Raw genomic sequence first — 11,916 nt, forward strand, 5'->3', positions numbered from 1 at the left:
AGCAGTTTGGAGGAGCCAGACCTGCTGGTGGTGGTTGTCCTTTGGCCTGAAGAAGTCTTGCTGTAGGTGGAACCGTGTGAGACACTGCTAAACACAGCTGCTCTCCATGGAAGAGCAGATCAGACAGGTCCTGAGGCAGCTTTTGAGGAGCCAGAGCACACAGAGGACAGATCTTGTCCACATCACATCATCTCACCGGTCCATCAAGACGTGTTCTCCTCCAGTGACCAGTGGAGCAACTGCAAGAGTTCCTCCTTCACCATCCGAGGATGAAACTTGGTGATTATTCTTCTTGTAAGCTGGTAATGAGCCGTTACCTCTATCCATAAAAATGAGCTTTTCCTCCAATGGCATCCCCAAATATGCTGCATCTTTTGTAGGAAAGTTACACAGGAGTAGCAGGGGAGAGTCTAGTTGAGCACGGCCTCTGAAGTAGGCGTTTGGATGCACCTTAGGCATGGACCAAGTCTTCGTAACATTGCTTGAAGAAAAGGGGAGATTTTGAAAGTGTCTTTTCCCTTCATTTTTCTAAAATGGCTTATTTAAATGTGCCTGGTTTAAGATCTTCAGCAGTAACTCAGTTCTCCGTGAACTGCTCCCGCGGTTACTCATCATGTCCTGGGTGTAGGATTCAATTAAAGGAGGCTGACATGTCAAGTAGCCCTTAAAGGCTGATCTGTATTCTCTGCTGAGCTTATCTTGCCTCAAATCAGCATCATCCTGGAAAGAGAGGGTATTTGTAGCTGGGTCAGAATCACCTTACATTCCTTTATAGTTGGGTTTCAGGAGAACAGCTCCCCTTCCCAACACATTATTGCCCTAAATCTCTTTGTCCTGCTTTCACACAGTCCCACTGTGTTACAGTCTGCAAGGACCTGGATCATAAATTATCATCTCAGTGGAGCACTGAGGACTGCTAACAGATGTTTTTTCTCTAAATCCTCATATCTGGTGATACTGGTTCCCAGACCGTCCCTTACACTTGTTGGGAAGCTTGCTCCATGCACCTGAGCATAGACCCACGTGTTTGCACAGCAGCAAGGCGTCTGGGCTGGTGAAACTCATCACAAGGCACCTGGGCTGGTGAAACTCGTCACCAGGTTCATCAGTTGTCTGTGACAACCTGAAGCTAGTCTCCAGAAGAGCCACGGACTGGTTTTCCTCATCCTTTACTTGGTGTTCAGGGCATCTCAGGTTGTCCCCTGCCCTGGCTGGGGTTTTTGCTGTCCTTAAGGGACCCTGATCCCCAAGGGCTCCAACCTGCCAGCAGGGAAAGGAACACACCAGCCATAGGGCCACAGCTGGGGATTAAAAATTAACCTAATACAAACCAGAGGTTTTGAATCTCCAAGGCAGTTTTCCACGTTCTGAGATGTGCATTTCTTGCATTTCTTGCAATTACTGTCACTGTGTGCTTTCCTTTGCTCTCTGCTCTGTTTTTCTGTTTGTTTGTTTGTTTTGTGTTTTTGGGTTTTTTTTGAGACTTTTATTCCCTGAGCTGTCCCCCATGGATGATGTGCCTTTAGTGACAACAAATACATAGAAAAAAAGTAAGGTTGCTGCTCTATTTTTCATGTCATGGCTGCTGGCCCAGGCCATATTCTATATATCAGAGTGCAGTCACAAAGTGTGTACCCCAAAATGCTCAACTATCTGTCACCCATGAGAAGGTTTTGACCCTACAAGGCAGTTTTGGTGAGTGCTTGGCCATTTCAGGAACATATTTACTGTAGCAATAACCGCTTCTCTCCATCCACCTGTCCTGCCTTGCCATTGTGCACAAAGGTCTAGAGTAAAGTGACTTCCCTATGCAAAAATAATTCCAGAAATGCCTCATTTTGTCATTTTGTACCAGGATGCAAATAATCTCTTCTTGCTTTCCCAGGTCCTAGCGATGTGTTTGCTTGCAGAAGGTCAGCAGCTGTACCTGCACTGGAGTCACAAGGTGGGGAGAGGGTTTTCTGGTAACCCTAACCATGCTTTAAACCATCAGCTTGTGGTGTTTCCCTGCATGCAAAACAGCTTAGATCATAGGAGAGAGGGAGGAGGTTAATCTTAGGAGGCTTTAAATATCCATACTAATGATATCTCCAAGTGAGCTAATCACCCCAAGCTCCCTGTGCAGTCAGATGAGGGAAATGAACCCTCTGAGGATGCAAATCATCCAGCTGGTCATAGACACTTAAATTGAGATGAGATGAATCACACCTAAAGTACCTTTTTTCCCCACTGGCTCTAAAAGGAGCCCGTGGTGACTCACTGAGGTGAGGATGTCTGCATTTGACATGCCTACATGTGGTTGCATGTAGACAAAGGCAAAGTTTCCATGAGGAGCACAGCGTAAGTCCCTGTAGCAGGACCCAACAGCTTTAAAAACAGTGGCTGCTTCCTCTGCAGAACAGAAACCTGGCTTTTCCAAGGCATCCTGGTGCCCCGTGTCTTTTGGTCTTGGGGTGGTTTTGGAAAAGCCACGTGGAGTTTGGAAGGCATAGAAACAACTCCTCAGGGAGCTGTTGCTGCAAAATGATGCTTTAGAAACCACCTTTCTTAAGAACTTCTTGAAAGCCAGGTGAGGCTTTTAAAAAATAAGCCATGAAGCTTAGGGGAAAGCGTAATAAGATTGCAAATCTTGCTGTGAAGGGGAATAGTTGAATGTCAGAATACTCCATCCTCTGTTTCTCCATTTACACAGTGGAAACGATCAATTTTACTATCAAAAATGGGCTTCCAGAAGATCCAGAAAGCTGTAGAGCAATTTGTGGAAAATACCAACACTGCGTCCCTATGTGGAAGAGATTAGGGACTGATTATTAGGATGCTGATCTGTAGGATCTCCCTGAAGACTAGTTAGGGCCTTGGTTCCAGTTTCTACTTGTGTTTAGTTCTCAGCAGACAAATAAGGTTCCAGGAAGAGCCTGCCATCATAACTGCTTGGTACCAACCTGGGCAAGAAGCCACAGCACAGAATGAGCTACCCCTTCACTTCTCTTTTAGTTAAAGATTAAATTCTTATTTCTGAACTACAGAAAAGTTTGCAGTTGCTGAAGCCTCTTCCAAAGCAACTCAGCATAAGGAAGCTGTGCTGATGTCTCTTTTGGGTTTAACTTGGTGTTTCTGAGTTCAGCCAACTACAGAATTTAACGATAGTTGTTCATCTAGGCTCCATCTGCATCAACAGACAGAGAGAGGCATCCCTTATCATAAAGCAAGTGGAAATGGATCACCTCTGTAAATTCCTCTCTTTCTCCCGTGACTAGAGAAGGAGCCTTGAGGGCTGACTCAGGTTAGGTACTTAACTTGTAAAATCAGTTTTGCCATACAGAAAATCCAATTTATAGCACTGTGGGTCTGGTTTTAGTCCCATTAGATCTCTTTGTCTATGAAGTGGCACAGCCAAGCTTGTGCATCCCGAATGTATTGAGTCCAAGCTGATTAAAGAAGCCTGTTAGGCAAATAGATTGCACACCCTATGCAGAAATACCAAAGCTTATTAATGTCCTTTGTATCTCCCCAGATTGGGACTTTTCTTGTCCTGGGCTTCTCTATCACAGCCCTCTTCATATTATCTGTACTCTGGGGAGATCAGTGGAAAACAGTCCGCCTCTCATTCCAGGTAAGAGGTTTGTTTGAAAGGAGGTTCTTTGAAAAAAACAACTGGTTTCTTGAAGTATTGTGTGGCAATCAGTGGAAAATATTCCATATGGTAAATGTTTTTCACATGGGTTTTCCTGGCAGTCTGTGCAGTTTTGCATAGACTTTTATTAAGACTTAACATTTCCCGTAGGAAGGAAGGAAGCCAAGACCTGAGGTTTGGTATCAAGCTATTTGTTTGATATAACATGTCTCCTTTGGGGAAGTCGTATCTTTTTTTCCCTTTTTTTTGGCAAACTTGTTTTAAGTGCACTGTTAATTAGCAGGTGCTGAGGGCAGGTAAATCAGATCCGTTTGGCTGGTGGGGTTACTGGAGTGAGAACTCACTCCCTACTCAGCTCATGCCAGCTCAGCAGCTTTTAGCATTAGCCCAATTTCAGTCTCCTGCGACCCAGAAGAACTTCATTCCCTGAGGAAGGGAATCAGGGCTAATGCACTGGCAAAGGTAAAGAGAAAGTGTCAGCTTCTCCTCCCCTTTTCAGACTCTAGGGGAGGAGGATGGGGAGAAGGAGACACAAAATCTTTTGGGTTTCCCACAGGTGTGGTTTATTTTGGGTGTTCATGCCCTTTGAGATGCTTCAGCTGCTGTTCCCAAAGGACACCAGTCTTTAGCAGATCCTGTGTTCTGTCCACTAGCCCTGCATAACTATCTCAAATATCCTGGACATCTCAGGTGGCACCTTTGTTTATGCAACTGCATCCTGCTTCTGGTCAAAAGAAGTTGGGATCAGGTATCCAGGGCAGACGTTCTCACACACAATGACATCTCTCAATGACTTCTGCTTTTCTTCAACCCTTACATTTTAGAGAGTTGGCCAAGCGGTAGGAAAGGCTGAGGAAATTCCGGTTTGTTGACATTAGATTGATGATTTAGTTGCAGTGGAGATGACTGTTACATGGATAAGATTGGACTGGATTAGATTGGATTAAAACTGGTGCTCTCTGGAAGATGTTCACAGGTTATGACGTAGTAGTAAAGGTGATTGTTTGCCAAACCATCCTGGACAAGGACAGACTTGTCTCTTTTGGCTGGTTGAGAGGAAAGGAGAGCTTTATACTGAAGTGAGGAGCACTCCTCAGTGCGGGGAACCAGCCAGGCACATCTCTCTGCCCTGACTCAGGAGGTGTTTTGTGGATCCAACCTGGGTGTGGGAGAGAAGATAAACTGCTGATGTCCACAGCAGGAGCCCATCTATGTGGGAGGCTGCAGCTGTGTTGGGGCTTGTTTCTGTCTGTATCCACACTTCATCCTTTGAATAAAATCCTTTTTTCTCCTTTCCAGATCACAGCTCCCTATCTCCACATAGGGGCAATAACTATCATGGTCCTCCTCTCCTGGCCCATGGCTCTGTATGCCATCAGAGCAGATAAGAAAGGTACAGTAGCTCTGCTTCCTGCTCCCTGTATGACAAAAGACACATATCAGTGTGGAAAATCAAGCGTGCAGGAGCCGTTTCCTCCCACATCCACATTCCAGCTAGAGTTGAATTTTAGTTTTTGAGTATTCCAGAGAAATTAGCAGGGCTGGGGCTTAGCCTATGCACTGTCTCGGGCCTGTCCATACTTGTTAGTGATTTGCATGCTACCTTGCAAAGTTTTGGTGTATACCAAGGTAGTGACAAGCCCTAAAGATAAGGAGATTAGCAAAAGTCCCCAAGTTCTAGATCATGCGTGAAAATTTGGTCAGAATTTTGCAGGAGAGAGCAACCAGTGTCCGAAATTGCTATGCTCAGTTTCACTGTCTCAGAAAGTCAGTCCATACTAGAGGATCTTAGGAGAAGCCAGATAGGATGGGGAAAAGAGCTTTCAGATTGGTTGTTAAGGAATTTTGCTTTCCTTTCCTGGTGTTATCCCTTTGAGAGCTCCAGGAAGTGTAAGGGCAAGGAGTCAAGAACAACTGCAGAAGAGCCTGGCTCTGGCTCTTTTTCTCTGACCCAGTTTCTCCATATATCCAGTGTTGTCTACATGACACCCATCTGCAGATGTTGAGTTGTAACAGAAACCATTGACTTCAGACAGAATGTGCTGGTGGGAGCATTTTGTTTCCTACCTAGGAATTTCTCTACATTTAACTGCAGCTGGGGGTAGGGAGGAACATGCTGGGACCCAAGACTTTACAACCCACTGTGCCTAATGGTCACTCAACTCCATACATTGACTTGGTGTAACCCCAAGTTCTTTCAGAGCCACTAATACAGTGTGCAGAGGGGTGGTGGTACCCACCTAAATAAGGAATTTTGGTGCACAGGTGCTTCTCAGAGGAACTGTTTCATTCTCTGAGGTGAAGGTTGCCCACTGGGACTCTTGAGTAATATGTCAACAGACTCCAGAGACCATAGGTAATGACTTGGCAGGTTTCTGAGATGCAGTACCCATGCAGTCAGTGTCAGTAGGAGACTGCATGTCACATACAGAAAGCCACTGACAGCAGTCTGAAGGAACCAGGGAAGCATTCACCTGGAGGGGAATGAAACTTTAAAATGTTGCCTGCTCTTATTTGAGTAAGAAAAAAAAAAAAAAAGCATCCTTCTGTTGAGGATCATTCCTCTACAGGTGGGGGAAATTGCATTGCATCATCTCCAATGAAAAAGAAATGAAGGCTGTGTCTTGCTGGAAGGCATAGTGAGATGCAATTGCAGCACAAAACTTGCAATCCTAGCCTAAACAGCCCAAATCCTTCTTTGTCCTGGACTGTATTGTTTGGACAGACGGTGAAAATTAGGGGAAGAAGGGATGGAAAATGGGATGGGACAAAGCCCAACAGTTACTTAGCTGGAGGGCTGTATTAAAAGTCAAGCTGCAAGGCAAACGCTGTGCTACCAAATGGATTAACTCTAGCATTCCTCCTTCAAATTTTTGCAGTTGTTCAGGTGGTAATTGTTGGTCCATACCTGGCTATCCTTCTCTTTCTTTTCTTGATACCTCTGGGGATGTACTCTCCTTGCATCAGAGAGGAGGGGACACTTGGACCAAAGCCAGCCCTCATTGGACACCGCGGAGCACCGATGGTAGGTTTGGAGAAGCTATTTTACATCATTTCCTCATCCTGTGTGCTGTTGCCTTCATCATCATCATTTTTTCCCCCCAAGAAATCAATGGAGGGTGGAAAGGGAGACTTTTCCGTTTGGAACTGTGTGCCAAATGATCGCTCTGTGCGTTTGCTAACAGGGAACCCTGAGAGACATGGTGGGTTTGGTGGCTAAGGTGGAAGAAAGCAAACGGGAGACTTTAACAAGATAATGGTGGTCCTTTAATACAAAACAGGCGTTACAAGGAGACAGAAAGTATTTACAGAGTCCTCCAGAGTGTGTCTAAAGCCAGTCTGCTCATGGCCCATTTTTTTTCCCCAGCTGGCACCAGAAAACACTGAGATGTCATTTCAGAAGACAATTGAACATGGTGGGGATGGTCTTGAAACAGATGTCACCATTAGGTAAGGGAAAAACATCACACTTCCCAAAGCAGATACTTCTTCTAAGAGTTGCCTTTGGAGCCATGTAATTTTGGGCAATTTGGTTCTGCCAACGGCTGGGACAGGGTCCCTCAGCTGCTGCATGATGCTAAGGGCTGTGGGACATGGCTCTTCTCAATAAGCTCTTATCTAACAGTCATTATTTCTACAGTATATTTTAAATACTTTTGCAACATACAGAGACAAGTTCCTACTGTAGTCTGACTTCCAGGCCTCACTGAAGGTCTTATCAGGCCTAGAAACCACCAGAAAATTGTATTTAGACCTGTGCCATCATTGATATAATTACTAGACCTTTAATTACCTTTGTGTATGGGACTCCTTGCCATGACCTTCTAACCTACTGGGCAGGATGAGCAGTTTCCAGGCACTAAGTAACTAAAATACTAATACTTAGGTGTTCTATTAATAAAGACCTTTCTATAAAAGAGAATTTTGCCTTTCTATCCATTTAAACTTCAGTCCTCTGAAACCTGTAGAAGCACTTTGGTGTCAGCAGAAAGAGCCTTTGGCCACAAGTTACTACCCATTTTCTTTTAGGGGCTGGCAGGCATAAATGCCACCATCTCCACTTTGCCCCTGAGAAAAATGAGTCACAGTGAGGTACAGCTTCACCAAGGTCACCCAGAAATATTTAAGCTTGAAACAGTTTGGTATCTTGAGTGTCAGCCTTCTTTCCTACCCTACCCTCTGCTCTAAGGGAGGCTGTACTGCTGCATTCATGGTGGCCCACACGTTGTTCTCACCTGGTTTGACTCTGCTTGTGCCATGAATGATCTCCACTCCAGGTGACCTGAATTCTTGCTCTCCAAGAGCTACGACGGAGTTCCTTTCCTCATGCATGACAGCAGCCTGAGGAGGACAACCAACATCAGGGAGGTCTATCCCAACGACACTGCTCAAAATGCAGCCTTGTTCTCCTGGGATACCCTGAAGGAGTTGAATGCTGGAGCATGGTTCCTTAAGGCAAGCACCATAAATGACTGTGATGTTGTAGAAGAGACACTGGCTGGCTACAGCTTATTAGTATGAAAGTTAGGAGAGAAACTTTTGGTTGAGCCCACACTTAGTTGGTAGAAGTCATTCAGTTGGGGGTCTCCTTGCTTTGTCCTTTTGGCCTTTAGGCCTAGGAGACCTATTTTGTTTGGCTGGTGGGTGTTCTTGTAGCTCCTTATCATGGCAGCAGCAGAACAGATGGTCTGGAGAAAGAAGAAAACAGGTACTTGTGCAAGGTGCTGTGTGTAATACGGTTTACGTGATGGGACAGAGAAGAACAGCAGAGCTAGCTACACAATTTATGTCCCAGAAGCAGTGTCATCTGGGTTAATTATCCATGTTTCTCAGGTAGAAGAGCTAAGCAGAATAGAATATCCTCACCTACTGAGGGTTGATGCCAAACTTTTTCGCTTACAGAGGTATGAAATGTTTGCATGCAGCTTGCTCCTAGATATGACTGGCTGACTGATTTCCTTTTTACATCTGTTTGTTTCTAGGACAAACCCTTTTCATGCATGGGCTCACTGTCAAGGGCAGATCAAAACCAGGCAATGAATCAGTCAATTTACAAGCTAAGTAATTTCTTGCGCCTTGCAGACAGTCAGAATAAACTTGTTATATTTGATCTCTACCGCCCTCCAGAGAAACATCCTTACAGGTACTCGTGGATCAACAGAACCCTGGAAGTCATCCTCAATGAGTCCGGGATTAGACCCAATCTGGTAGGCTGGCCCAGTTGAAGACCTATTGATGGACAATATTGTCAAACTCAATCTGGCCTACACTGAAATGTCCAGTGAAGATATCCGGTAGGTTGCAGTTTCAGCCCGAAGTGCTGTTGTCTAGAGGATATTTGCTTCATGTGTGTGGCAATGCCTCCCTCCGGTGACCAGCTCTAGGATCTACAGCATTTTTGGCAAGAGCTCTTTTAGGTTGTGGCCAACCCTGTTACATTTTGGAGTTGAAGGACTTTATTTCATTCCTACTGTATACCCCGTGTAGGGCCAAGAGGTAGCATACGTAGCAAGGAGGGTAGCACCCCTCCTTGTCCAAGTCCATATCTACTTCACTGGGATCTAAGGATTTTCTGACTAGAAGGATGCAGGTGTCTCCAGGTTTCTACACATGCCATCCTCAGTATTGCTAATAATGAACCATAGAGAATGAACAAACAACTATTTAACCTCCTATGGCCTCCACAAACATCGGTGTGAGTGCATAATGCTGTGGTGAGAGAACACAACACTCTTGTAGATGGTATTTTGGAGACTTCATTATTGTCTCTGTTGCTACCAGTACTCTGTTGCTTGGGACACACTAACAGTGTAATCTCTCCAATGGAAAGCTCCACATTTATTGAAGGATTCTCCAAAATGGTTGTCTTACATAAACAGATATTTTTAAAAACACATATGAAATGTCTTACCTATCCAGCTCTCCTTTTGTAAACAGGATTTTTTGTTCTTTCCCATGCTCAAAAGCATTGAAAAATAATTAAAAACAAGTATAAGAAAACGTTTAGCCCTTTGGATAATAATAATGTCCATGTTTTCTTAATGATAATTTTCCCAACATTTAAAATGCTAGGTAGATCCATCTGGGTAAATCTGGGTAAATCCTGGGCAGACTATAGATAAATTTACAAATACTCATACTGATGATACATTCCCTTAGAGTTATACAGAGAAATGGTATCACTTCATATTAAATTTCAGTAACTTATAAGGACATCACAGATGGCCAGCTGTTGCTGCAAACATAAGAAATGTGAATAATGACCTTGAAGATTATTTTAAACACACTATTGGGAGATGACAAATGCATTTTTAGGTGGAATACTGAATATGAGCTGGCAGCCCCCAGCTGGATTGTCCCCCTGGGCCCCGCTCTCGGGAGGACCCCCTGCAGCGCTGCGTTCAGCTCTGGGCCCAGCACAAGGACACGGAGCTGCTGGAGCGGGCCCGGAGGAGGCCGCGAGGATGCTCAGGGGCTGGAGCAGCTCTGCTGTGGTGCCAGGCTGAGAGAGCTGGGGGTGGTGGGCCTGGGGAAGAGAAGGCCCCGGGGAGAGCTGCCAGCGGCCTGCCAGGGCCTGCAGGGGGGGCAGGGAAGCTGGGGAGGGACTCTTTGTCAGGGCTGGGGGGACAGGACGAGGGGCACCGGCTGGAGCCTGGCAGGGGGGAGGCTTCGGGGAGGCGTTGGGAAGAAATTCTTCCCTCTGAGGGCGCTGAGGCCCTGGCCCAGGCTGCCCAGAGGAGCTGGGGGTGCCCCAGCCCTGGCGGTGCCCAAGGCCGGTTGGAAGGGGCTCTGGACAACCTGACCTAGCAGGAGGTGTCCCTGCCCATGTAGGGGTTGGAATTAGATATTATCAACCGATTATTGGCTGGTTGGGCTTCCTTTCTGTTCCTGACCTACGTCCTATAACAAGTTAGGACAGAATTGCCATACAGAATTGCCAGCTCTCCTTGATTCAGCCCAAAGGAAGTACTAACCTCCTTGCTTTCCTTAATGAAGGCAATTGCCTCTTGGTCTTTTAAAGGAAATACGCTGAGGCAAACATCACCACCAACCTCTATGTGATCAACGAGCCGTGGCTCTTCTCCCTGGCGTGGTGCTCGGGGGCACACTCTGTGACCACTAATGCTGTCCACACGCTGAAGAATCTCAGCCAGCCCCTCTTCCTCATGGTAAGCAGTGATCCTCCCTTGTTCCCGGGGTACAAAATGGGGGGCAGATATTCATGGCTACCTTTAGAGACCATGGGCTGATTTGTGCATGAATAAAGTCCCTCTGCATGCAGACGGACTTAACATGAACCTGGTTTACCTCATTCCTCTGAGCCATACCAGGTATCATCACCCTCATTTCCTGGTTCTTTTTGGTCCATGGAGAAGAACCCTGGTTGGCTGGACTTGGAGACTCAGGCCTGACATGAGGGAAAATAAGTCATACTGAAACTTGTCTAGGGTTAAAGGAAGGGGCCTTTGAGGGTACATGTGGATATCGCATGAGGATTTCAATCTCTAAGCTTCTAAAGAACCTTATTGCTGTCAAAAGTTCCTAAATCCCAGGAACGCCTACATTCCTTCTCAACTTGGTCTGTTGTCACAAGCCCAAAGGGAAAAAAAAAAAAAAAAACCTGCTGTGAGGAACTTTTCACATTGCTTGTCTGCCCTCTACTGTGCCTTTGACAACCTATAGGGCTACGGAGCACCTGGGTCACTGGTCTCACCAGAGTCCCTGCATTCAGGTTACCACTCTGAATGACTGGTTTCACACTCTTGAAGTAGATTTTACAGTGCTTCCATCTCCCACCCAGAAAACCGCATCATTTCAGTCCATTCTGAGGGCGGGAGTGGTCTGATGTGAGGACAAATCTTCAGATGCTCTTGGACTTGAAGCAGGAGCCAACCCAGCCCCTCTCTGGTTTTCACTTAAGTACAGTTTTTCCAGGGGCAGCCAAATGCCATCTGTTGATATTAATGTCATAGGGAAGCAAAGGAAACTACAGGGCCTGCCTGTCCAAACAAGTCCCTGTTGTATTTACTGTGATGTGGTCCAGTCTCCTTGGCCACCCAGCGGACTTGTCCTTATTGAGACTGATGATTTTGCACCAACACCCACTGGCAGGTGACCTCTTTAAAATGCCACCAAATACCTTAAACACCGTAAGGATATTACTTCACATGCACACCAGGGAGCTGAATTGCTAGGATCAAGAAGCAAGGAGGAGCTAGAGCAGCTTTCTTGCGTATTTCGGGGTCCTTGGTGTTGGACACGTCCTCTGTTGTTCCCTTCCA

The 11,916-nt window shown here is 45.8% G+C and overlaps 1 protein-coding gene across 1 annotated transcript; it reads left to right on the forward strand.

Annotated features, from left to right (window-relative positions):
- Positions 1-6,025: 6,025 nt before the first annotated feature.
- LOC310892222 (glycerophosphodiester phosphodiesterase domain-containing protein 4-like) lies at positions 6,026-11,903 on the forward strand (the record flags this gene model as incomplete). Its single annotated transcript, XM_083819676.1, is given in 7 exon segments — positions 6,026-6,040; positions 6,444-6,659; positions 7,002-7,084; positions 7,939-8,089; positions 8,617-8,849; positions 8,851-8,928; positions 10,656-11,903. Coding segments are annotated over 7 exon segments (1,005 nt in total). The 3' UTR covers positions 10,885-11,903.
- Positions 11,904-11,916: the final 13 nt, after the last annotated feature.

The sequence above is a fragment of the Anser anser genome, assembly GCF_964211835.1.
Source record: "Anser anser genome assembly, chromosome: 1".
Classification (NCBI taxonomy): domain Eukaryota; kingdom Metazoa; phylum Chordata; class Aves; order Anseriformes; family Anatidae; genus Anser; species Anser anser.